The 27,976-nt window shown below is 42.4% G+C and overlaps 2 protein-coding genes across 3 annotated transcripts; one reads left to right on the forward strand and one right to left on the reverse strand.

The window, feature by feature from the left end:
- The first annotated feature begins 540 nt into the window (after positions 1 to 540).
- Positions 541 to 14,863, forward strand: lrrc10 (leucine rich repeat containing 10). 2 transcript variants are annotated; one of them, XM_039768838.1, is made up of 2 exons: positions 541 to 1,650; positions 14,783 to 14,863. In XM_039768838.1, the coding sequence occupies exon 1, from the start codon at positions 707 to 709 to the stop codon at positions 1,574 to 1,576; it is 870 nt and encodes a 289-aa protein (XP_039624772.1). In that variant the 5' UTR covers positions 541 to 706; the 3' UTR covers positions 1,577 to 1,650; positions 14,783 to 14,863. The 2 variants fall into 2 exon arrangements, with proteins under 2 accessions (XP_039624772.1, XP_039624771.1); XM_039768837.1 differs by lacking the exon at positions 14,783 to 14,863 and adding an exon at positions 5,487 to 5,526.
- cct2 (chaperonin containing TCP1, subunit 2 (beta)) lies at positions 3,502 to 27,960 on the reverse strand. The gene is made up of 16 exons (XM_039768836.1): positions 27,819 to 27,960; positions 23,953 to 24,027; positions 23,740 to 23,805; positions 20,334 to 20,445; positions 19,991 to 20,067; positions 17,222 to 17,334; positions 15,380 to 15,582; positions 15,095 to 15,195; positions 14,886 to 15,013; positions 11,251 to 11,354; positions 10,382 to 10,501; positions 9,419 to 9,547; positions 9,238 to 9,341; positions 8,065 to 8,164; positions 3,860 to 4,001; positions 3,502 to 3,762 (listed from the first exon to the last, which is right to left on the reverse strand). Exons 1-16 carry the CDS (start codon positions 27,819 to 27,821, stop codon positions 3,732 to 3,734), a joined length of 1,608 nt encoding a protein of 535 aa, XP_039624770.1. The 5' UTR covers positions 27,822 to 27,960; the 3' UTR covers positions 3,502 to 3,731.
- Between the last annotated feature and the right edge of the window lie 16 nt (positions 27,961 to 27,976).

A 27,976-nucleotide genomic window follows, 5' to 3' on the forward strand; every position in this document is an offset into this window, starting at 1 on the left:
TTCAGGCTTTGTTCACAACACATACAACACGCTTAAGCTCAACATGCATGTAAACACTCAGGCCACGTCAGATTAGATTTCTTTGCCAGAGACCTGCAAGGGGGTACAAATCGTGTCGGACAGCTCATTTTCAGATCTGTGGCCACCTAGTGTTGCGATTAAATACAGAGATGCGAGGGAAAGGGGCAGACACAGCTGAAGAGGTCCAGCGGAGGGGCACCACAGACAAAAAGAGTGGCTTCATGCTGGTCTTACATAGATTTATATGAGAATATGGGGAGGGTGGAGCAATTTTAGACCAGTTTGGGATCTTTTATTTAAAACAGTCCAACCTCCGCCATGGCTTTACAGTTTCATTGTGCATGTTGGACAATGTCACCCACTAACGGTTAAGGATTGGCACACACTGAGCAGGGTCAGGACTACAAGAGGACTGACCTGAGTAAAACATCAGGCGGGTGACCATTTCAAAGGCATCCTCGGCCCTAGAAGGTTTATCAGTCAGCAGCTATAAAAAGCCCAGCAAGTCTCGTAAGTGCCACTGATTAGCCAATCACCACGGCCTCTTGGGCGCACTCACAGCCGACTTATCTGTCACATTCCTGAAAGTCACAACCCTCGACATAAAGCAGGGTCCCGACCACAGAGCACAGCAGTCTCAGCCCAAAACGAAGACGGTGGAGTGCTGCCGAGGCCCAACGGTAAAATGGGCAACACGGTGAAAGCCATTGCTGCCTTCATCCCATCTGAGAAATGCCAGAAGCTCCTGGTGGGTGATCTGAAAGAGATGCCCATCGATAAGATGGTGGACGTCAGCAGCAGCCACCTGAGGAGATTCCCGATGCCGGTGTGCTGCTTCACGGAGCTCGTGAAGCTCTACCTCAGTGACAATAACCTGAGCGGCCTCCCTCCCGAGCTGGAGCAGCTGCAGTGTCTTCAGATTCTGGCGCTCGACTTTAACCGCTTCAAGGAGCTCCCCCTGGTGGTGTGTAGCCTGCAGCAGCTGTCCATTCTGTACCTTGGCAACAACCGACTTCACTATCTGCCATGGGAGCTCAGCCTGCTGAAGGAGCTCAAGTGCCTGTGGCTGGAAACCAACTGCTTCAGCCACTTTCCAGACGTCATCTGTGAACTTGTGAACCTCAAAACCCTCCATGTTGGCTACAACCAGCTGAAGGTGCTCCCACCCCGACTAAGACGTCTCCGCGACCTGCGCAGCATCTGGCTCTGTGGCAACCAATTCACCGCTTTCCCCAAAGTCCTACTACGGATGCACTTTCTAGATGTGATCGATGTGGATCGGAACCGTATCCGCCGCTTCCCAAGTCTGACTCGTCTCCGTGGCCTCAAGCTGGTGATTTACGACCACAACCCCTGCGTAAACGCACCAAGGGTGGCCAAGGGGGTGAGGAGAGTGGGGAGATGGGCCATGAGCCCCGAAGAGGAGGAGGAGGAGGAACGGCGACGGAGGGAGCGAGAGAGGGAAAAGGAGAAGGAAAAGGAACAAGAGACACCCAAAGTCGAGCAGTCTCTGGCGACGACCGAACAGGTAGAACAAGCAGCACCCGCCGTGTAAGGGAGAGGATGTACAATGAACCACGGCGCCTGTGTGAGAAGGCCAAGTGTGACCTCCAGTTACGCTCCTCGAAGGTCAGTAGTTTCATTTCACTTTTTTCTGAAACACCCCATTAGGAATTCTGGTCTTTAAATAAGATCGAAAACAGCAATGTGGCTACGTTAAAATGGAGCCCAAGCAAAGTCTTGTTATTCTTTTATTGGAGTTGGGGCGACATAGAGATGGGAAACTGCCGTCAGCACGTCACCCTCAAAATTTAGTCAACCTTTCCATCTGCCCGGTTTATCCACGGAATTGAGACCAAAGCAGTTTGAAAGTTGCATCAGTGCAGGACACCATTAAGACATTATGGCACGTTAGGAGATAGACGCTTCTAAACAGGTCATCATCGTGCAATGCGGAGGCTGTAAGTCGAGATTGTGCCTCAACACTTTTAATGTTTGATGAGATGCATACTGGGGACTAAGCCTGTCATTTGTACAACTGTGGAACACAAAAGACCATCACACGTCTCTCCTGTCTTGTGAACTTCAAAGCCCACCATTTTAGACACAACTGCTAGTGTAAGGTCCAGCTGAAACACCTTCAGGACTCGCACGACGTCGGTGTCTTTTGCAGCTAAAGTTTCCTGGATGTCATCAATGTAGACCGTGAAGCTGGCGATTTTGGATTATAACTTATGTGTAAACACATTGAGGTGGGCCCAGAAGGTGAAGACCTGTGACCCACACGTTCATAAGGTTGGGGCGCAGACTTGGGCTGACATGGCAGCACCTTCTCATCGCTCAGATTTAAATCTGTACATCTGCCTGTATTTAAAGCCAAGATAACTGATCTCTCCAGCTGCTTTGAGGTAATGCGTGGATGCACAAGTCGCCAGGACATCACACATTTCTACCCCAGGATGTACGACTTGCACTCGCATCAAGTAGGAGAGCCACCTTACAGGGCAGACATAACAAGTCTGTGGTGTCGGGGCAGCTTTTACAGGGTTTGACCTCTGCATGCCGGAGTGATCCTTAAACAGAGAGCCATAGGTGACACTTCATGATAACGATAGTAAGAGAGGTGACACCACACAATGAGACCACTAGGTATAATAAGAATAAACTACTTCTTCCTGGGGCACAAATCAAATTGAGGCACACTGTGTTTTATTTGGTTTCAATATATCAGCTGTTTATCTTGCAGTGTCTTTTGTCCTTACACCCCTCTCTGAACTTTGCAAAGTGTACACTTTTATGATGCGGCAGGTGGACGTCGTCTCCCATCACTCCACAAAGTGCAGCCCGTACTGCGTAGGAAATGGTGTGAAGACGGACTGAGTGCACATGTCTGGTCTAATCAGCCAAAGGGCACGAGGGCAGAGATTACACGGGAGGGAGACGGCGGGACGTTAGCATCGCCTGTGCTCTGCCTTTTAAAATGTCACTTATCGTGGGGTAGCCATGACCAGCACCACTTGCATTTTCTTTAATGTCTCGTCTGTGTTGAGGGATTACTCGGTGTCACAAGCCTCTTCATTCACTCGGGCCCAGCGGGTACTGGGGAGAACATCACTTTTAAAAGTTACTTAGTTACATTACTCATCCCACTGGCCAGCATTTGTTATTAAACCCTGTACCTGAAGAAGGCAAATGGCACTCTCCATTAATCACCTTCAAGTACTGGCAGTAAATGATTGCATACCGGCATGACCCACGCTAACCTTCAAGGGGGACAACATCTAAGCACCAGCTCTCGCTTCTAATTTCCAATAAACATCCTGTTTGAACACGTGACAAGGACCCCATACACCCAAATGTACCATATGGAATTTTTGAATCAGCTGTCCTTCTGCACATATAGTACTTGTGTTTCACATTTCTTATGTCATTTGCTAAACGTATGCACACATTTCAGAGAAACCAAACAAACAGACTGAAAAACGTTTACTGCTTTATTGTGAAGAAACCGAACAAGCCCCTGCAAAGTGAGAATACCAGTGTGGGCAGAGGACTGGGCCGTGACGTCTTACCAGTAATAAGTTAACAAAGAGTGCTTTGGACACATTTATAAATACACAAGCCTTCTCACTCCTGCTTCTGAAGAGACTGCACTGGCTTGTCCCCAAATGTCTGGTCCACTTAAGCATAGTTTAGTTTTCACACCTCAGTTAACATGGATGGTGGTCTGGAACTCGTTTTCTTTAAAAGAAGAACAAACACAGGAGTAAATCAACAAATCGTTACTCACACTCGGTCTCTGCAGAGAAATACTGCGGGTTAGGTGACCGGCAGATACCTGGGAGCAGCTTTGATAATATTGTCGACACGGAGGATCATCTCTGCAGCTTCGGCCGCACTCAGAAGCACCTGCCGCTTAACCTGGAAGCTTTCTGTAATGCCAAGCTCCACCATGTCTCCAATTGTGCCGTTTGTCATATCTGAAGACAGAAATTAATCACAAACAGTTTCAACACTCTGCATAACAGCACTTGTCAAGGAAAAAAAAAAAGGCCATTCTGGCCAATTCGCACAAACTTGACCAACACAGGTTAGAAACGGACTGGATGACCACAGTTATAGAAACCAAAACAAAGCATTCATGTGGATAGCGAAATCGTGAGATTAGATAATCTAAAGACTGGGCGAGACCGGACTGCTGAAAAGGTCATTTGAAACAAGCAGCACAAAGTTTCTCCGTTTTTTTTAAATGAAATACCCTACTCTGATGTAGTTAAGAAGGAATATGTATGTTGTTGAAATAATTCTAGAATAAGTCATGAATCTTTAGGTGAATTCTAACTGAAATTCGAATAAAGAAAACTATCTACCATTAAAATGTACTTTTCTTAAATGATTACACCTTTCATCTATACAAGTACTGTATATTACCACAGAACTGAATGCTCTTACATCCTGTACAAGAGTGAGCAAAGAGGCAGACCTTAAAAGCACAATCCGCCTTGCTACCAGCCAAACAAGTGAGCTCGATGGACTGAATGGTCTCCCCTTGTTTTTCAAACTCCTTAAGTTCTATCAAAATTAAGGAGCCTGCAATCCCTGTTGAAGAGAGAGGTAAAGGCCAGAGTCTGTACCAGGGTTGCTGGAAGGGTGAACGACGTTCATCTTCAACTACATTAGAGTTCTAATCGCTAAATATGGTGACAATCTAAAGTTTGGTATTTTCTTTTGTTTGTATTGTACTGGTTTAACCTTTATTGCTGTATTTTGCTTTACATGTTAATAAATCCCAACATTTATTGATCTACATTGCTACATTTCTCTGGCTGCACACATTCAGGTCTGGGGCTACCAATGAAGGGTTAAAGCGGGGTTAGGGATATGAACTACAGAATGATGGGGGCCTCGGGCCTGCACAGGTAACTGAACCTGCTCAAGTTGCTATTGCCCTCCAGAACTCTCACCCCTTAGCCTGGGAAAAGTGGAGAAGATAAAAATGGGTGTCACCCCAGGCCCAGCTCTAGACACACATTTAAGTTTTTTGTTTTTCCCCACAACTGCTCATAACCTGGGGTCTCATGTATAAACGGTGCATACGCACAAAAATGTTGTGTACGAATGTTTCCACACTCAAATCGCGATGTGTAAAACCTAAACTTGGCATAAAGCCACGCACATTTTCACAGTAGCTGAAACCCCGGCGCACTTAAGTTCTCTGCTTGGTTTTGCAAACTGGCGGCACCCAGCATCAAAGCAGTGCTACTGTTCCAGTGTGGTTTCTTTTTCTTTTTTAGATGCATATCCCCGACGCGGCTTTATCATATACACTGAAATTAAATGCATATTGTTTATTAGTTTATTGCATCTGATTGTAATTAACCAGTAACAATATAATGGTCAAACTATTCTAAATACCATAACTGCTTTAGCATTGTTACTCTCACTGCACCTCATTTATTTTTCAGCTGCTCCAGTTAGGGGTTGCCACAGCAGATCATCTTTTTTCATATTACTCTCACTGTATCTTGAGTGTGGAATCACATCCCTACAGCAGCTGATCAGAAAGAGAACCATCGGGATACAGCATCAAGCACATTCTGCCTCAGCCACGCTGTCTACTGAACTGCTCTCATATGGCCAACGCTTCAGAGCCTTTCCTGTACGGACCTCGTGGTTCAGAAACAGTTTCATCCCAAGAACTCTAAACGCACTCAATCAGTCGTGCTCCTTGTAGAACTGTTTGTACTTATAAGTACAATTTTCTCACTGTAAATGTGTGATACAGTTATAATATTGCACAACCTGAGCCACTTTATAAAGTGCGTATTTACATATGACGACAATATCATTTTTAAGATGAAATGCAGCAAAATATGTTTATTATACAGATAAAACTAACTTCATTTAAATAATCTACATTGTTAATAATTAAACATGTGAGAACACGGTGCCACAGCGCTAGTTCATGGATTGTTTCTGCCTCGCGCTGTATTCTTCCAAATGTGTACTACAAAGATATTTCAATGTTCCTTAAAAGTTTTGAAGAATCGTCATTGTAAGCTTACAGATGGCTTAACGTCTATTTCAGAGTCGATTGTGCGGCAAATGGGTATTTGAAGAAATAAAAGGACGGACAGGAATTGAGGTTAGTACATTTGAAAGAGACAGTACTGCTACAATAAATTATTTCATCGAAGGTCGCGCAGTGCAGCAAGCATCTTGCGTGAGGCAGGATCACTTGGCCACCGTGTTCTCATGTTTAATAAAGTGCTTTAACTCCCATCATCATGAAAATGATATCAAGTATACATCTCAGTGTTTTAGTTATTCAGAGAGCTGTAATATCACGAATGTAATGGATTCTGTGTCCTGTCGGAGGAAGAGAGCCGGTTTAAGAAGCACGTAACGATTCACACACATAGAAGATCAAATACAAAGCAAAGCATTTAATGTGCTACTTTAGCTAAGATGGGATATGAGAAACTAGTAACTTAAACGATTTTAAGATGAAGTTTATGATGTGCTACTTTAATGACAAAATAAAACTACGTGATTAAAGTGGAAATTTCAAGATTAAAGTTGACATTTCATGCTTTTTTTCTCACTATATGCCTATTTTTGTTTTTTTTTCCCTCCTCTGTACCCTAAAAGGCTTTCATATGATAGACAGTGGGCTATGACTTGCCTTTTCACTGCGACTTTGATATCTGACAACTTTTTTTTTTTTTTATTTCGGGCACAGTGCGACTTTGTAAACTTGAGCTTTTGGAGTTTCTCCGACACGCTATGTTACTCGATCAACTTCCTTTTGTTGTTTATACCACTGTTTAAACCAACAAATCGTATGTTTTCCTTTACCTCCACTTGGTATTTGCTGAACTTCTTCTATTTCCCCCCTGCTTTTGCCATTGCATTTTCACAGAATGCTGAGCTTAAAGGCTATTTATATTGATTTGCATATTCAAAGAGGCGTAATTTTGGGAGGAGTTGGGACGGGACAGCATGCACATGCACGCTGACCGGGATTTATGGAGCGGAAGAACGTGGAAGTTGGCATTCACACAGATTTATGCATCTGGATATTTTTGTGCATATGAACATTTCCGCTTTTGTGCTTACGCCATGTTATAGTGTGAATTCTACGCACGCCGTTATGCATGAGGCCCCTGGAGTTGATGAAGTAGTATGTCAGCGTGCTTATGTAAAACAAAAAAGTTCAAGCTATTTATTTTCACGGTGAGAGAGAATGTTTTAGTGATATAGCCATCATCAGGGGTGTAAGGCCATATTGTCAAAGCGCTACATCATTAACCATCCTCTCTTTTACAGATTTTCTTATCATAAAATGTCACCTTAAGGGGCTTCTGCTGCACAAACAAAACAGTTTTGTGTGACACACAACTATGGTTTTATGTCCTCTACACAAACTCACCAATTTAATGAACCAGGAAGCTCCCTGCATTATAGAGCACAAGGCAAGCACACCAACACACACACTCACTTCACAGGACCTAATTAGATTAACTGAACCTTTTAAGCCCTGGATTTTTTTTTTTGCTTTTATTGGAAAAGTTATTTTGCGAGATATTCTACCTTTGGGGTGTCTAGTATTCTAAAAAATGAAAAAAAAAAAAAAAACACTCTTTTAATACAATAGCTGCCAAATACTTCAATACTACTTGTTTCACTTCTGTGTTTCAGACTGTATGCCAGTCTTTCCAGTTTATGGTAACAGTTGCACGCCTGGTTCCAATGGGTGCAAACTTACCTGTGCTTTACAAAAACAAAAATATATATGGGGTACCATGCAAACTCCACACATCATAATCTTTACTCATCATGGCCACTGTACACTGTTTGCACGTGACAGGCACACTATGACTCCTCGGCCTTTCTCCTAAGGGGTACTTTCAAATATCAGACACAGAGATTGAAAGACTCCTGAAGCTGGAAAGTCACAGTGCCAAGGATTGTGTCTCACCCCCAATATTAACAAAAGTCAATTCTGAATGCAGACAACTCATTAACCCAAGAATTACTTACTTAAGCCGCATGTGGTTTTGCCATCCATGTGTGCTGCTCGCAGCTGAGCAACCAGATCTGCACTGTCATAGCCAGCGTTGTCAGCTATAATAGTAGGAATCTGAAAAGAAGAAATGAGTCACATTTAGAGTATGACAAATGCAAAGAGGCTGACCAGCTCTACAGTGGACTCCCAGTCAATGTAACTGTACGGGCTGAGCAGCAAGAATGATTCATTTCCATCAAGTAGAATTAACTGCCATAATATTTTGTCAGGCGACACAAATTGTTCACTTGCTTCTTTTCCACAGTTCACTTCAAACATAATGTACTTCTATTATCAGACTTATTAAAGTAACAGTTAGGTGAAGGCGGCCTGTTAACTAGATAGCAAAAAGTCCAGAACCGTTGGTACCAGGAAAAAGATACCAGGCCATATTTTATAAATAGCAATGTGGGTGCCAGCAGCCATGGGCACCACCCATCCTCATTCGGGACATCTAGTAGCTCATAGACCAAGATGGAATAGGGCAAGTGAGGAAGCATCAAGTTTTAGTATTAATTCAAATGTAAAATGCACAAGAGTCTCTATGCAGTAAAACAAAATTCTCTAATAAATACATCCTTAAAACACACAATAATGACTTAAAACTTCAATCACCCAGTTTCTTTTACTAGCAAACCTCATGTTTTCTCTGCTAGATGCTACTGGACCTCTGTCTCCTCTGCAAACTCTTGGTACCAGTTTAGATTACACCAGAGGTCCTGATCTCCCACACGCCTTTCATTAATCAGCAGGCTTGATCCATCTCCCAGGAATATCAATCCTCCCTGCCTTGCTCCCATATTTTCACACAAACCGGTCCTCTCTCTTTCACTCTCAGGTTCTTTTGGTGGTTTTGGGAATATTCCTTCCTTGCAGGCAACAGGAAGGCCTAAGTGGAGTTTTATGGATGTGCGGAGTGAGGACATGCAGGTGATGGGTGTGACAGAGCAAGATGGATAGGACAGGAAGATATGGAACAAGATGATGTCCGGAAGATCCTTCTGCTGTGTTTGTCTTTACTTCCCCCACCACTCTTCTTTCTCCCTTAAATCAGATTTTTTCGCACTTCAGAGCAAGCATTGCCCTAAGTGACACATGGTGCTGCTAATGTCACTTTGGGCTGTACAGATCTAAAGCTAAAGACTTACCATACTAAGGGCTTTGGCAAAGGATTCCATGGCAACAGCTTCTTTTCCAGGTGTTCGGTTCGCCAATTCCCGAACGGCGTTTGCCATTAACATCTCGGAGCAGCCTTAACAAAGAAGAAAACCAGTCAGACACCAGATCTGCAAGCTGAAACTATTAGGGATGGCAAGTCAGCAGGCTCACCTCCTCCATACACGGTCCTCGTTTCTTTTACCGTCTGAGCAAGAACACAGAGTGCATCATGCAAAGAACGCTCCGCTTCGTCAAGAATCTGCTGGGTGGCTCCCCGAAGGACGATGGTACAAGCTTCACCTGTGGCATAAACACAATAAATGAATTACTGTCCGGTCATGAGTTACCATGTGTACCACTAGTCATACATTTGTTGTAAGGACCTCAGTAGTTTCAACAAGTAAAAAAACCTCAAAAGCAGATTTCAGAATGTGAGAGAATCGAAAGAACTCTGCACAGGGTGGCAGAGATGGCACAGAATATGTCCGGCACCCAGCTTCCTTTTGTTCTGGAGATATCTAAAATACCACCTTAGTATTACTGAAAGTCTCCACTATCCTACACTTCCCTTTTCTCCCTCATCTTTACAGGGCCAATAGCACTCACGCCAATAGAGTTTTCTTTAAAGTTACTCAACAAGGACTCAGGATCAAATAAATAACTACATATAATCACACATATGGCACATGTTCAGACCCCTTCACTTTTTTCACATTTTACGCTGCAGCCTTATGCTAAATCATTCAAATTATTCTTATTCCTCATTAAGCAACACCCAATGCCCCAGAATAAAGTGGAAACAGGAAATTAGTACAATTTGCAACATTATTTAATATAAGCAAACTGAAATTATTTCGACTCCTTGCTATGACACAGAGTCTGGCTGAGGTGCATCCTGTTCTCCTGACCATCGTTGAGATGTCTGGAGTTTATCTGAACTGGCTGAACAAAATTGACAAAGGGACACCTCTGTCTATATAAGGACGCACAGTTAAGCAAAAACCAGTTTCAAGAAAGTCGAGGCACAGTCTTGGGCAAGGCTGCAGCATGGCCTACATAAATCATAAATGGATGAACTTTAGAACCACAACAATTCTTCCTAGAGTTGACCATCAATCCAAACCCATTCCGTACCCATTTCAACACCAGAGAAGCGGATCAGTTTGTCTTCTCCGATCATGACCTCCTCAATCAATTTACAATGGCCAAGTTTAACCAACTCCGGATGGTCAAAAGTTGAGGCAATTTCTCCACCTAAGAAAAAAAAGGTTTAAAATAAATTGGTTAAGGTGAATACTTTTGATAAACAACTAAAAATTCAAGTTTAATGAAGAACAAACACACATTACTGATATTAACATTGCAACTATTTTGCTGGTAAGGCAACCCCACACAGTCACAAGTGGTTTATGTAAGCCAAGGAAGCGGATGAACCTGCAAAACTGTCTGTTTTGTACACCAAAATCCTTAGTCAGCATAGGACAACAATGCCTGGTTGGGCAAATATAAAATTTTGCTACTATTGTGATATAATGCTGGAAAGTCACTAGGACAGAATATTTTAATGTTATTTACTTCACATAATTACTACTTTGAGTTTGGGATGTGAATTTACTGTTCATAAACCCATAGATGTACTTTTCATAGTTAACTGACCTTATTTTAAATACCATTTGCACCAAACTTAATTTTCAAGGTTTAGACTAATGTGTTAAAACTTAGTGCCAACCTAAACAGGGGCTGGCGGTTAGAGTTAATAGGCATCTGTTAGGCAGGAGCCATCTTTCAGTTCTAAACAGAAGAGGCGCCACTCTGCCCTTAATGCTTTCACTTCTCAAGATTAATCTACCAGAAGCAAGTCTTGTATAAAACAAGCCAGGGTGCAGGTGTGGTGAAGGAATCTTACATAAACCTGCTGCTGCACCCTTCAGCCTGCGGTGGAACAGGAATGACAGCAAAGTGTTAACAGTATGAGCTGTGTAAAAAGAGTTAAAAAGATATACCTGTAACAAGAGCCAGACGCTCAACTCCCATAAAGTCTGCATGTTCAATGGCCATCACTCCAGCTGCACCGAAGAGCTGCTCTGGATAGTTGTAGATAAGCTGCCTGGAAGTCACAAATCAAAGAGTTACACACGCACTTCCCTACACTGCTCCGAATGGCCACCTCCTCCGAAGTCCCCCCAATTTTTATACTTTTCCAAACTGCCACAGAATGTCCAGGATATGCATGAGGGAGCGATGACCCAAGATTGAGGTAACAGACAAGATTTTAGTTAAGGCCAATTTAAACATCTGTGTCACGCCTATGCTGCAACTAGTGCAGGCTGATGAACGTCTCCTCAAAAATGTGACTGCATGTTGTACTGAAGCGGACCCTAGGCAGACTGCTATGACTCTGAATGGCCAGTTTAGTAACTGGGTATTTCCTGAAAAGCGCTCCCGTTTGTCTCCCCCTTGAAAGATGAATGTATAGAAAAGTGAAGGGAAAAAAAAAAAAATCAAGAGACAAATATGTTCACCCACAGAAAAAAAAAAAAAAAGTGTAGCAAGAGCAAAAACTGCCTGCATTTTATTAGATCATTCGGTTTTCTTGTGTGCTACAAACACAGCCAACAAGTGTCTACAGTGCAGCACAATGCAGAAGAATAAACTGCCTTTAGAATATGTCTGCAGCTTTGCAAGACAGATAACCGAAGATAAGAGGACATTTGAGGTTAAATTATGATGAGGATTCAGACATTAGCCTGCAGGGAAAGCTACTTGAAAAAGAGCGAATAGGCCGAAATACTTGGGATCAGCGGTGGCCCAACTTAGAGAATTAATGTAGAGATAACCAAGAACACTGCGTGGACAAAGCAACTGGAAGGAAGCATCAGGAGTATTGTGTGATTTAAGAAGAATCAAAGTGAGGATTAAAGAAAGCTTTTAAGATAATGGAAAGACTGGCAATGAGGTATGCAGCCGAGATACAGACAGTAAAGGGAGCACAGGTGGAACGTGGATGTGGTAGAAATGAGAATGTTGAGATGTATGAGAAGAGTTAAAAACAGGACAGAATAAAAAAACAGAGGCAAAAACAAAAGAGGGAGAGACACCAAAGAAAGTACAGGAAAGTAGGATGATGTGAGATATGGAGAGACAATGAATATGTGGGCCAAAGAATGATGGGAATGGGAGTAAGTACAGAGGGAAGAGAAAGTGAGGGAGGCCAAAGAGGAGGTGAACAGTTAAAGTAAAAAGACTGAAAGGAAAAAGCTATCAGAATTTTACATTTTATTGGCGGCACGATGGCGCAGTGGTTCATTTCCCGGGTCGTCCCTGCGTGGAGTTTGCATGTTCTCCCCGTGTCTGCGTGGGTTTCCTCCCACAGTCCAAAGACATGTAGGTTAGCTGGATTGGCGATTCTAAATTGGCCCTAGTGTGTGCTTGGTGTGTGGCATGAGGTGGATTGGCACCCTGCCTTGTGCCCTGTGTTGGCTGGGATTGGCTCCAGCAGATCCCTGTGACCATGTATTTGGATTCAGCGGGTTGGAAAATGGACGGATGGAATTTTAAAATCTAAAACCTCATAGAACTCCTAGAATCCCACCTGAATATGTAACAATGATTACTTTAGTGGATGATAATTTTCATCCCTTATTTATGTATTTGTCATAGGATGTGTGCTTTTTATATTTGTTTGTTGTAGTTGCACCATTTACAGTTATAGCTTTTACAATTTCATTGTACCGATACAATGACAATAAACCCTTCCTTTCTTCGTCTCTCATATTTCTTTATTTATAATATACAGCGCATCACTTTTTCCACATTTTGTTATTTTACAGCTTTATTCCAAAATGGATTCAATTCATTTTTTTTCCTCAGAATTCTAAACACAACACCCCATAAAGACAACAGGAAAAAAGTTTACTTGAGGTTTTTGCAAATTTATTAAAAGTAAAAAAATTGAGAAAGCACATGGACATAAGTATTCACAGCCTTTGCCATGAAGCTCCATATTGAGCTCAGGTGCATCCTGTTTCCCCTGATCATCCTTGAGATGTTTCTGCAGCTTCATTGGGGTCCACCTGTGGTAAATTCAGTTGACTGGACATGATTTGAAAAGGCACACACCTGTCTATATAAGGTCCCACAGTTGACAGTTCATGTCAGAGCACAAACCAAGCATGAAGTCAAAGGAATTGTCTGTAGACCTCCAATACAGGATTGTCTCGAGGCACAAATCTGGGGAAGGTTACAGAAAAATTTCTGCTGCTTTGAAGGTCCCAATGAGCACAGTGGCCTCCATCATCCGTAAGTGGAAGAAGTTCAAAACCACCAGGACTCTATTTAGAGCTGGCCGGCCATCTAAACTGAGCGATCGGGGGAGAAGGGCCTTAGGGAGGTGACCAAGAACCCGATGGTCACTCTGTCAGAGCTCCAGAGGTCCTCTGTGGAGAGAGGAGAACCTTCTAGAAGGACAACCATCTCTGTAGCAATCCACCAATCAGGCCTGTATGGTAGATTGGCCAGACGGAAGTCACTCCTTAGTAAAAGGCCCGCCTGGAGTTTGCCAAAAGGCACCTGAAGGACTCTCAGACCATGAGAAACACAATTCTCTGGTCTGATGAGACAAAGATTGAACTCTTTGGTGTGAATGTCAGGCGTCATGTTTGGAGGAAACCAAGCAACGCTCATCACCAGGCCAATACCATCCCTACAGTGAAGCATGGTGGTGGCAGCATCATGCTGTGGGGATGTTTTTCAGCGGCAGGAACTGGGAGACTAGTCAGGATAAAGGGAAAGATGACTGCAGCAATGTACAGAGACATCCTTCCTGGATGAAACTCTGCTCCAGAGCGCTCTTGACTTCAGACTGGGGTGACGGTTCATCTTTCAGCAGGACAACGACCCTAAGCACACAGCCAAGATATCAAAGGGGTGGCTTCAGGACAACTCTGTGAATGTCCTTGAGTGGCCCAGCCAGAGCCCAGACTTGAATCCTATTGAACATCTCTGGAGAGATCTTAAAATGGCTGTCCACCGACGCTTCCCATCCAACCTGATGGAGCTTGAGAGGTGCTGCAAAGAGGAATGGGCGAAACTGGCCAAGGACAGGTGTGCCAAGCTTGTTGCATCATATTCAAAAAGACCTGAGGCTGGAATTGCTGCCAAAAGTGCATCGACAAAGTATTGAGCAAAGGCTGTGAATACTTATGTACATGCGATTTCTCAGGTTTTTTATTTTTAATAAATTTGCAAAAACCTCAAGTAAACTTTTTTCACTTTGTCATTATGGGGTGTTGTGTGTAGAATTCTGAGGAAAAAAAGGAATTTAATCCATTTTGGAATAAGGCTGTAACATAACAAAATGTGGAAAAAGTGATGCGCTGTGAATCTATACACACACACACACACACACACACACACACACACATTTATCCCATAAATGTTTGGTATTAAATTTGCCATTTCTACTGTAACCCCAAAACTCAGATACTGGGAAATAACAGCGTGCTGAATTAGACTAATAATACACTTTACTTACAGGGGGAGTCCAGTTAAAAAGAGAAACTGGATGTGACAAAACCTAGCAGCTATATGGGGCCCTGAGGACCGAGCCCAAGACTGACAAAACCTGTTGTATTCTTACCTGTTAATAAAGCAATTGATTCCATGCTTTAAGATTCGCTCCACCTTCTCCTTCATTTTCTCTCGTTCTGCTTGTTCAATTTCTGCCACTTTAGCTGTGGAGTCTACTCTTACTCGTGAGCCGAAGATCTGTGACAGAGCACATTAGAAGTAAAACATTCTCTGAAGGTAAAGGAGGAAGCTTTCGTAAACATCAGGGATTGAACCTACCTTAATTTTATCTGTATCCATAGCGGTGTTTGCTATTAGGATTTTGGCATTTTCAATTCTTTTTGGCTGGTTGACACCAATTTTCTTATCCAACAGAAAGCCTTTTTTTAAATAAAGAATTATAAGGCACAAGTCACTTCCATTTCAACCACTCCATGAGCTCCTACATTAAACTTTACATTACTACTTGTTTTTAATCGCTAAGCCTTGGCGAATATCACAAAAGTCAAGCCCTTCCCACAATGAATAAAGGTTACAACTGCCACAAATCTGCCCAAGGATTACCTTCATCAAGATAAGAGTCCATCATGCTTCCTCCAAGCTTCTTTATGACATGGATGGCCTCCAGGTTACCAGAACCTTTTAATCTAAGCACAGCCTCAACAGCCAAGGAGGAGAAGTGGTCCTTGTGGTGAGTCAACAGTTTGGAAGACAGTGTGGTTCGTGCGATATTCATCAGGTCTTCCCGGAACTTCACGTCATCCTTACTGAGAAGAACCAAACATGATACAGAGTAAACATCTTGGGAGTGTGATGAGCTACATCAATATATGCATAAAAACAGGCGAGTCAAGCATTATCACAGGAAGTATTTTGGATCTAATAGGAGTTGCTCTTACAACCATCACGTGGATGAATCACACTTCAAATATAAAAGTTAAAGCAAACACTTGATGTTCTGGAGAGAGGTGCTGCTTTTGAGAAACCCAATACCACCATGGTGGTTCCATACTAGCTACACTGAGCAGCTTGACCTGGCGATTTCACAAATCTGTGAACAAAGCCAAACATTAATGCAATTAAATTTAAATTATAAGATATCTTCAGAACACCAACCTGGTCACACACTATACGAGTACAGTCACGTGCCGATTTACATCCAACTGAGTTGAGGTGATTCGTACTTATGGCTGAGGGTCCACTGGAAATACGGCAGGGTAATAATGTTCTAGAGATTGCCATAACCAGTTGCAGTAATAAACCTTTTGTTATTATTTAAGAGAGACTTTTCCGAGTCTGTGCATGCTCTTTCAGGCTTGTTGTGATCAGCGTTGCTCCATGTGGCTAATTCTTACACCTCAACCTTTATGGTCCCACAACCCAGTTTTCCCTTCATAAATTCACGGACGACCCACTAGCAGCAATTGCACACTGCTCCCTTGGTGAAAGGAGCGCGATTAATAGCGAAACGAGGAAACATATTGTGAAGTGCTGCTAATTGCTAAGGCGACATGGAGACGATGAGCGGCCACCGAGACCCAAACATCAGTGTGTGCCACTCTGTACCAGCATTTAACACACGTATACCACAGCCTCAACCGCAATTACCCGTACGCTTTGTGACACCAATGGCTGGTTCCAAATGGAGCTGTAAGTAGCTCATGACTATATACCAGTCATTAATAATTATGAATAAAGGCTAATGAAAGTAGAAACTGTAGGATCTACAAATTTCAACTGTGGTAAAAAAGCAGTAGCACGCCTCTACAGGCCCTTGCCACTTTGGAATGCGATTAAATCATGCTCAAAATAAGTAAGTAGGAGTAATGCAACCAAACAGCCATTGCTTTTCTCCAACCTATTACCTGGGACTGTTTGAGTGGACTCTCTTGAACATGTAAATTACTGGACTGCCCAGATACAAGCAAATCTCTCTCAATTTTTGGGTTACATTTATACCTGAATGAGGCTACAGGTGCCATTTAATGTCAATTACAACCCATAAAGCCAAAGAGAAAACACACAAATACCACACAGCCTAGAAATGAACAAGAAACCTAAGCATGGGGGATAAAACTATATGCAGTCTTAATGGAGGCATTTTGTAAAGGTATGTATTGTAAAATGGCTACTCTGCCTAAACATTCTGGTGTTAGCCTAAAATCAGCAATGTCCCACCTTATGCAAACTAAAGGTAGTGAGCTACATAATTAAGATCAGATTCACCTGCATACAAAAGTTAGGTGCTTAGAAACAAAGACATCCAAAATATTGAACAGATCATTAACTGATAATGACTTTACTCAAATAATGTACGATTTCTGACCTCTACACTAAATCCTAACAAACGGACAGCCGGCCTTCAAGCCTAATGACTTCTGGGCTCGAGCTCACACCATTACATACCCATGATCCACAGCAGAATTCTTCAGAGCCTCTCTTGCTGCTTGTGTGGCATTCCTCCATCCAGATATGATGATCTGAGGATGAATCTTCTTTGCAATGAGCAGTTCTGCTTCCTAGGTCACAACAAATTCAAACAGCAAGTGTAACTTTTATAATTAAATGTATGCAATTAAATTAGAGACCTACACCAGCATAAGCAATGGAGTCATATCAGCCCCCAACCCCACCTCTCCAATAGACTATAGGGTAAACAAATATAAATTGGGATTGTTTTTCTTGATTTTACTGAATTTATTAAAAGCATATAACATTCCATACAATCAAGTCAAAACTTAACAGAACTAAATTCAAATCAACCCCCACTGACGAGAAAGAGAGGAAGGCTGAAAACCAGCATAAAATTATTTAGAGTAGTAAAAAGAGACAAAAGGAATCTTTTCCTCCAATATAAATGCTTATTCTAAAATATTATTGATTAGGTCCTGTAGGGTTTTAAAAAAAAAGGACTGCACAGATCATCTAAGTGAGAATTTGATTTTTTTTCCCCCAATTTCATATAATAGGGAATATCAGTTACCCACTGACTTAACAGAGGCGAGTTAGGATTCTTCCAGTTGAGTAAGACAAATCTATGTGCCAACAGTGTAGTAAAGGCAATCACGGTTTGTTTGTCCTTCACCACTTGAAGCCCCTCTGTGAGCCCACCAGACACAGCTGTTAGTGGATTAGGAGGGATTGTGACCCCAAGGCTGTCTGAAGGGCATTTCAAGATTTTGGTCCAGTATGATGTTAATTTGGTGCAGGCCCAAAACATGTGACCCAGTGAGGCTGGAAATCGTTTGCAACGGTCACAGGTGGGATCTTGCCCTGGAAACATGTTTGGACAAATTTAAATGAGATAGATGTGCTCGATAAAAAGATTTTAAGTTGCACATATGGAGCTCGAGTGAATTCTTTGCATTGCTGCCTTCCACTCCTATTCTGAGATGTTGAGTGAGAGATCCTTTTCCCAGTGTACTCTGGGATTTGTTTTTCTTGATTTTTGGCATCGATGGACTTTCAATCCTCCTAACTTGACAAACAGCCTCTAATTTTATGAAGGCTGTAACATTTACCGTGAAGGTGTACACACAGGTTTGGTTTCTAAAGTATGTACAGTTATTAGGTAAACCCAATTCAAGTTACAACAGTTTTTTTTGTTAATCTCTCTCCACCTCTCCAAGAAGCTACTGGTCCTTCCCTAAAATATTTGCACAACATCAAGGCTCCTAAACACCTCTGCAAATCCCAGCACAAGCAGATCTCTCCAAATCCCTGCCCTGAAGCACTGTATATTCTGTATGTGAATGCGTGTGTCTACATGCTATTGTATGCACCCCCACAGGAACCAAAGAGCCCCTGTGTCTCTTTAAAAGTATATTACGCAAATTGTATATATACTTGTGCTCAACAGGCTGGCTCATACGCAGCACTTACATACTGTATTGAATTATTCCTTCTATTAGTGTCATTAAGTGCACTGCACATTATTTTTGTATTACTCCAAAGCCAACTCCTTCGCATTTACTACAGAATAGGGAAGATGGAATCACCAGCAGATTTTGTAAAGCATCTAAATGTTTGAATAAAGTTCCCAAAACGATATGCAGCAACCAAGGGAGCCACACAAGTGGGCTCAGTGGCAGAGCCCTTCATATCTCTCTCGGTCCATTTTGGATCTTGGTTGGGCGTCTCAATCTTCGAGGTTAAAACACTCTCAGGATGCCTGAGCAACTCCTTGTTTCAATAGGTTTAAACTTGTTACATCATTCTTGTGTATTTATGATTTTTACATTAATACCCACATCAAAAAACAACAGTTTAAAACACTCTTCCTCTTGTCAAACATATGAGCTTTGCACACACCTCTTACAGGGGAACAATTCAAAGGGCACACCACGTAACAATCGAAACAAGACATCATCACTTGCTTGCTTGCTTTCCCCTTCCACCCGTAGTCAACAAGATTCAGACCTGGAAGACGACGAGTCACCTCACCTCCAACTCTGCCTGACCAAAAAGATCAAAGTCTTCCTCGCTCTCCTCCATTACTATGTTACTGTTTGCCGACCAAGATCCATGGATCCTGGCAAACTGCTCATCCCTAAAACTAACCTGTGCTGACACAGCCTTCCGCTTTAGAGTACCCAGACTTTGGAACACCCTCTCTAAATAAATGAGATCAGCGGATTCGATTTATTCTTAAATTAAAAAAACTAAAACGTAAACATCATTTGTTCAGGAAGTTAGTGAACTGACCTAACGTTCTTTCAGTTACCCTTGCTGTCCAGGTGCTCAGAATGATTTACGTTTTACCACAATTGAGGTTATTTGTTCAGCGTTTTCTTGTAATATTTGGTAGATTAATCTGGTTTACTGTCTCTTATTCCAATTCAAAGCTTTGTGCTTCCTGTATTTGTATTTATTTAGTGTTTTATCCAGTGTTGTTCATTCTGAATTTCTGTGAAGCACTTAAAGCATGACAAGAGCACTACTTAAATGAAGTGAATTATTATTATAAACATGAAAATAGTCATTGGATGATGGAATTTTTGCAAATCAATGAAATTCTGGTGGTGTTCCCGCCTTGCACGCAATGTTGGGATGGGCTCCAACTGGCATACCATTTTGCCCTGGATGAGCGCGTTAAGAAAATGGATTAAAAATGGACTCTTTCCGAAAATAAAAAAAAAAAAAAAATCCTGTTGCATGTGCCCTAAATTGTCTTACCCTTAACAACTCAGCTGCTAAAACAGTGACTGATGTGGTGCCGTCTCCAACTTCGTCATCTTGAACCTTGGACATGTCTTATAAAAAACAATAAAGGGGAACAGATCAGACCTTATTACAATGGGAACGACAAAAACATCAAACTAAGATGTGCTGTGAAACTCTATTATTAAGCAGAACACTTTCAGTTACCCACATCTTTAACCTGGACATTCAAACAACAGACAAAGAAAACTGACAGAGACAACCCTTATGCACACAGTCACAGTGAGCTGTCAATTTAAAATGGCCAACTCAGCCCTTTTCGTAACTACTTCTGTAAAGATATATAAACCGCACTCACCAACCAACACTTTAGCAGCTGGATTGTCAACACCAATGGCTTTCAAAATGGTTGCCCCATCATTCGTTACTGTAACCGATCCATCTCTTCCACTACTCAGTAGAATTTTGTCCTGAAGAGAAAAGCAAAATGACACTCGCACAATGCAACTTGATTCTAGGACCTCAAACTCACCCGCTGAGCTTACATCAATCCATTTCATGGTTTTAGGAGACAGCGTATTTATCTTGACAGCACCCATTATTTAACTGCGGTGAAACACAAGCAGAACTTTTTCAAAAACCGTTAATCTAGCTTGATTCTGAACGCTTTATAAATTTGAGACCAATCTTTCTACAGTCGTGGCCAAAAGTTTTGACAAGGACCGAAATGTTGGTTTTCACAAAGTCTGCTGCTTCAGTGTCTTGAGACCGTTTTGTCAGATGTTTCTCTGGTGTGCTGAAGTAGAATTACAAGCATTTCAGAAATTTCAAAGGCTTTTATTGACAATGACATGAAGTTTATGTAAAGAGTCCATATTTGCAGTGCTGGCCCTTCTTTCTTCTTCAAGACCTCTGTAATTTGCCTTGGCATGCTGTCTGAAAATCAACTTCTGGGCCCAATCCTGACTGATGGTGGCCCATAATCAATGCTTGGAGTTTGTCAGAATTGGTGGGTTTTTGTTTGCCCGAGGACTGAACACAAGTTCTTAATGGGATTAAAGTCTGGGGAGTTCCTGGCCATGGACCCCAAATATCGACGTTTTGTTACCTGAGCCACTTAGTTCTCACTTGTGCCTTATGGCCTGGTGCTCCATCATGTTAGTCACCAAAGTGTTCCTGGATGGTGGGGAGAAGTTGCTCTCTGAGGATATTTCGGTCCCATTCTTTATTCATGGCTGTGTTCTTAGGCCAAATTGTGAGTGTAACGCAACCCCATGTGACATGAAATGTCTCAGGATGCTTTACTGTTAGCATAATAATTCTTTGCATTTATATAGCGCTTTCTCACTACTCAAAGTGCTCAGCAATTGTGGGTTAAGGGCCTTGCTCAAGGGCCCAACAGAGCAGGGTCCCTATTGGCATTTACAGGATTCGAACCGGCAACCTTCCAATTGCCTGTGCAGATCCCTAGCCTCAGAGCCACCACTCTGGCATGACACAGGCCTGATGGTAGCGCTGCTCACCTTTTCTTTTTACCGGATGCCCCAAACAATTGGAAAGGGGATTCATCAGAGAAAATGACTTTACCCCAGCTGCCCAATCCCTGTACCTTTTGCAGAATTATTTTTTTTTTCCCAAATTTTTCAAAATTATTATTTTTATTTATTTATTTTTTTTTTTTCTCCAGCCGTCTGTGGAGTTTTTTGTTTTTTCTGTCCCCCCTGGCCATTGAACCGTACTCTTATTCGATGTTAATGTCGATTTATTTTGTTTTATAATTGTGTCTTTCAATTTTCTATTCTTTAATATGTAAAGCACTTTGAGCTACTGTTTGTATGAAAATGTGCTATAGAAATAAATGTTGTTGTTGTTGTAGAATATCAGTCTGTCCCCGATGGCTTCTTTACTGCCCTTCTTGACACCATCCAGGACACTCTCCAAAAGTCTTTGCCTCCCTCACACCTGCCTGCTGCCATTCCTGAGCAAGCTCTGCACTGGCGTTTGCTGGACTTTCTTGGGCACCCTGAAGCCTTCTTCACAACGCAAGTGGAAATGGGTTTTTTGGGAGCAAGTTCATTTTCATGGCAAAGAGAGACTTTGCAATTAATTGCAATTCATCTCATCACTCTTCAGAACATTCTGGAGTTGATGCAAATTGCCATCATAAAAACTGAGGCAGCAAACTTTGTGAAAATTAATATTTGTGTCATTCTCAAAACATTTGGCCACGACTGTACAAAACACCCTCAATTTTAGGACTGTCAAGTCCACACATCTCTGCTGCTTAGGTGCTAATAACCAAAATGGGTTTACCAACCAACACCTGTATTTTATTTTATAAATTACAGTGCTCTTACCAATTTTGGCACCCCTTGTAAATAAAGGCATAATGGGCACTTGATCGGTCATTCAAAATATTAACAAAACTCTAACCTTGAACTGAAGCAAAATAATTGAAATAGGAGGGAAAAAAAAAAACACAAACAAATAAACAACAACAAATACCGTACATACTACAGGATAAGTTGGAACTTGATTTTACCGTATAATTTCTTTTGTAGTATAATGTCGCTTGTACGAGTTGAATGATGAAAACTCCCGCTATTGGTTCAAGAGATAGAAAATAAAGGCTGTATGCTCTCTCTATGTCGGTGCAGCAATGTGCTGTATCAGCGTGTGCTCCTAACCTCGCTCTCTCTATTGTGCCTACGTGATCACACTAATACCCAAACTATTACGAAGCGATGTTTGCACTGTTTTGTATCTCACACCCTCATACACCTTTATCGTAAGAGCATCTCTTATCTATGATGGAGCGTTCGATCAGAAGAAAATATGAAACTGGTTTTAAATTAAAAGTCGTTGAAGTGGGCAAAGAAATTGGAAACTGCGCTGATACAACAAAATTCAATGAATCTGAGAAAATGTGAGAAAAAAAAAAATGAAGTGTTGTATCTTTGAACGGGCGTGCGAGTCGGGGTCTGACTTTATGATTGATTTTTCGGGTTTCAAGACCCAACTTATATGTGAGTCTATACGGTACACGTGTGTCACAATTACTGGAACCACTTAATATTTTGTGCACCCTCCCTTTGCCTTCTTATCCAATGCTTAGTGAGGATGGAGATCACGTGGCAAGGGATCCGAGCTCATTCCTCCAGAGATACGTCAGATTTTGAAGTCCACGCTTGTGGACCTTTCACCCTTCAGCACACACCACAGGTTTTCAATGGGAGTGTAGATCAAGGAGTTGGGGTGACCATGGCAAAATCTTGATGTTGTGATCACCAAACCTACTTTTGTACCCATTTTGAGGTGTGCTTCAAATCATTAACCTGCTGAAAGATCCAGTCACGGCTCAATTTAAGCTTCCTGGCAGACAGTCCGTTTCTGATTTAACTCTTTCAGGGCAGATGTCGGCACACAGGGTTAAGGCAGACGTCGACACTAGTCCACATCTAGGGGTAGGGAGAGCTGTAATCAGGTGTAACGGTTGACAAAACCCACTCTTACGTTATATTTTGACTCTATTCACTAGCAGTACGCCTCATGCAGTATGTGTTCCACTGGTGCCACTGTGTAAAGACGGCCGCTGCTAGTGGCGTGAAGACAGTCGGCACAAGATGTAAATACAGCAGCAGTCAAGCTTTTTTTTTTTTTGCATTATGCAAGCAGTTCTGCCTTTTATCAGTTTGTAAATCCACCTTTTCAGTTCAAGTAAGAAAAAAAAATCCTTCACTGAATATTTCAATGTTTTTACTTACCATTCCTTTTGGTCCCAGAGTGCTTTTAACCAGATCCCCAATGGCTATTGCACCAATGAAGGATGACTAAAGCAGAGAAACAAAAAGAAAGCAAAGAGGAGGTCAGGATGGTCCATGGCGGTGAACTTGGGGGACAGAGCGTCACGTTAGAACTTTTACAGAAATGCCTCAGGAATCAAAAAAAAAAAAAAGGCGCACAAGCTTGAGACTCACCAGTCGCGCAGTTTCCGCTTTCTCTTCATCGGCGCCGGACCTGAAAATGTTCACGGGTGCTAGCGAAAGGGATGCCTAGGAGAAAAGTTTGAAACTGTTACCTAAGTTTCATCAAAATTGACCATTCGTACTTGTAAGCTCCTCCTGTTGCATTATAAATGTGACAGACATATTTATGCTTCTTAGAGCCCTCTCACCAAACCCATTTCATTGAATTTAGGTTTTGGGCAATCCAAAACCTATTAACTTTACACATTGCATTAATAAAATACTGCGCTGGCATCCAACTGCGTATCGCTAGACTTAATGTCTTCACAGACTGCACACCAAGTGTGTTAAAAGGAAAACACTAGGAAATGGGGCATTAGGCAGCAAGGCTGTGAACCTTGTCTTATATTTAAAAGTCTACACATGCGTGTGTCTGTCCGGCCCGGAAGTGAGAGGTGGAGTCGGGGTAAGGGCTTCGCCTCCGAGGAGGCAGAATACTCGCTTAGCGGCTGACAACACAAGCGAGGCCAGCACGTCAGCAAAAACGTAACCTCACGAGAAAGACAATGTCGATTAGACGCCAACATCGGCAAAACGTTAACCCTTTTACTCCCTTCGCTAATGTACAAGCGAGACGAGCATGTCGGAGAGAGACGCCCAGAGGAGTTCCTTTCAGTTACCCGACGTCTCTACATTACAATTTTTTCCCCTGACGATTTCAATAGTTTCTAGGACCCTGGACTTTTCACAGCAGGGGCTTACACAGCTAGTATCTCTTTAATGAAGTGCATCAAAGTCCCACTAGTATGTGACTGACGACGTCCCAAACTTTGAATGTCACTGAAGCACCAGCACTGCTTAGAAGCTTTGCACTTTGCTACATGTTTATCAAAAGGGATGTGAAACTAACTGTCCAACCTCATACAGAGACGACATTGAAGAAGTGGGGAACACGTTATCCGACAATAAAGTAAATCCCACACCATACTACTCTGCTATACTGAAACTTGCATGTCATTAATATATGACGGCATTCTGTAGGCCAGTGTTTCCCAAACTCGGTCCTGGGGACCCCCTGTAGCTGCAGGTTTTTTGTTCCAACCAGCTTTATAATTAGCGACAACAATTCATAACGCTCATCTCGTTTAATTAGCTGCTATTTTTTCTGTTCTGATTCTACATTCAAAAAAGCACAGCAGCATGATTTTAACATTTAGAAATATTTCTGCTTTTACTATAGATTTAAATGCTTAACTCTCTTTTGTTGATTTCTTTATAATGTTGCCCTTCCCCTTTCGTTGCATCTTATTAATGACAATTAAAAACGGGCAGAGCAGACACCCTGGGCGTGGGGTGTCGAACTCCGGGCCTGGTGGGCCACAGTGGCTGCAGGTTTTCATTCTGACCCTTTTCTCAATCAGTGACCAGTTTTACTGCCAATGAACTTCTTTTCCCTTCATTTTAGCAGCCCTGTTTTTAAGGATTCAGTACTCTGAATGGATTCTTTTCTTCATTAAATGAAAGCCAAACAGAAATGAGACATGGAGCAAGCCAACAGATGACAAACTGAATTGGGGCTTCAAACTCCAACAAATTTCACTCCAATCACGTTCTCAAAGAGGCCGATTCTTGCAGTTGATTAAACTCATTATTTAATTCCACAGCTTGTTGCCGCTCTCATTTTGCCACAGCAGACATTTCCAAAACTGTTGATTTTCTGTTCTTCCTAAGAACGCCGTCAAGATGTTTTGGTGACCCGAGAGATCAACCTTACTGAGGCGTCCACCTTTCTTTATTTTCAGATATTGTGTGATGGGTGCAGGTGAGCAGGTCATGTGGCGGCTTCTTTTGTGTCTCACCATTGTTTGGCTAATTAAGAAAAAAGAAACTAAGGGAGGGCTGAGTCAAGTTAATTAAAACTAAGGCAAAAGAAGTTCATTAGCAACACAAAGTGGTCACTAATTAAGAAGATGGTTAGAATGAAAACCTGCAGCCCTGCAGTTCGACACCCGCACCCTCGGCAAACAACACTGAATCAAAGGCTAATTAGTAAATATTGGACTAAACAAACAATTAGAAAACCTGGAAAAGCAGAATGAAAATCAAGATGAAATTATTATTAAAAAGCAAACAAAAATACAATATTCCCACATAACTGCTTAGTAAATTTTAATAAAAAAAATTTACTTGTTTTTCTAATTTCTAAAAATTGTTCCCAAAACACAGAATCTGGGATATAACAGTTAACTTAATTAGCCCAGGAGTCCAATTATAAAACCTGCAGCCACAAGGGGTCCCCCAACACTTGAGTCTGGGAAACACTTTCTCCAAGCCCCTTCATATGTGCTCAGTTCCATAAGCACTTTCCCTAAACCCCCTCTTTGCCTCTTAGTGCAATTACTCCCCATACAAATATGAATCTGTCATGCCGCCTCACAGCCTTGCGTGACAATGTAGACACATAATTGTGAATCTGTGGCGTCTTACAAGAATAGATAGATACTTTATTAATCCCAAGGGGAAATGCACATACTCCAGCGGCAGCATACTGATCAAAAAACAATATTAAAGAGTGATAAAAATGCAGGTATAATATGAGCTGATGGGATGGCAAAGTCGTAAGAGGATCTACCTAGGAGACCCACGTCAAGAGTCCATTGGCACTCCGTGTAGGTGAGCGCTGCCATCGTGCTACAAGATTTATAATGGCAAACAAATGACACCTTCAGCACTACACGGACATTTCATTGTAGATCATGATCACCCACACTAACATGTATATTTTATATTTTATAATGCAGCAGCTGAACGACACCATGATCATCAGAACATTAAAAGGAACACACGGATCGTTTTAAGATTTTCAGTACCCGATCTTTTGACAGCTGCACGTTCTTTAACACCCCAGCCTATACCCCCACCCCCGGGGTCTAGACATAAGACCAAAGTGGGGTCCCAGTGGAATTACTAGGTCATTGACATATAACATGGTTGGGGGAAGGGTAATTAAAATAAGTATTTGACAAGTGCGGGGACGAAGGGTGTGAATGGAAAAGGCCTCCGAGGACGATCAGGGCTTATGACTCTTTGGATCTTCTCCGCCGCCACTGAATACACCAAGCCGACTGAAACGATCCAATCAAAGAGCCGCTTTGTCTCGAGCTCACGGCTGCTACTATTGCTGCAAAGCACCGGGCGGCACGAACCGTCAGAAGCTTCACCCGCCCATTCATCACTACAATATACACAACACTGCCAAAAATGTTACATTTTTGTTGCTGCTTCGAGTGCCTTCTAGAAGGGTCTGCAGTTCTGGGCGCTTGCAAGTCGCTCACCACGGCTCAGATCGATGACGTCACCCGCGTCACTTCCCTAACCGGCTCTTGGCCCCGCCCACACAATGCTCTCGAACTTTCTGTAGCCTTCCGAAGTCTTCGGGCCGGTTCGGACTCAATCATCAACACATTTGCGCAGACCTAAAAGTGTTCTGTCTTTGCTGTCCATGCGGCAGTTTTCCTATTAAAGCGCTTGGTGATAGAAAATGCCGCGTGGCGACAGCAAACAAAAGAAAAGCCACTGGCGGTTAATCTCGTCGTGAACTGCGCCCGCACAATTTCTCGGTCCTCATTATTAACACCGGAGCCCGTGTATCTCAAGTGGCCGTTTATGTGCCTATCTGCTCCAAGTTTACTTCAATAGGAGTGCAGGCCGCACCGGTGGCCCATGTGTTCGCCGGCTCATGGCTGCGTGCCTTCTGTGACGCGCGGTCGAGAGTACCGTCAGCAGCAGATTAGGGAGGTTACGGCACAATAAAAAAGGCGATAATATGATAGGCGATGAAAAATAAACTTAAAAAAAAATAATAAATACCCACTCACCATAACTGAAGATGTTGTCTAAAGCCGCGAGCTCCCCAGTATGTAACTGTCGCTTTGCGCCTGCCCGAGGACGTAAAACGTGATGACGCCACGGACGGGGCGGGGCACCGGCAAGTGACAGCTACGGAAGGCAGATAAGGTCAGAAGATACGGAGTGG

Source organism: Polypterus senegalus, chromosome 11 (genome assembly GCF_016835505.1).
Source record: "Polypterus senegalus isolate Bchr_013 chromosome 11, ASM1683550v1, whole genome shotgun sequence".
Taxonomy (NCBI): domain Eukaryota; kingdom Metazoa; phylum Chordata; class Cladistia; order Polypteriformes; family Polypteridae; genus Polypterus; species Polypterus senegalus.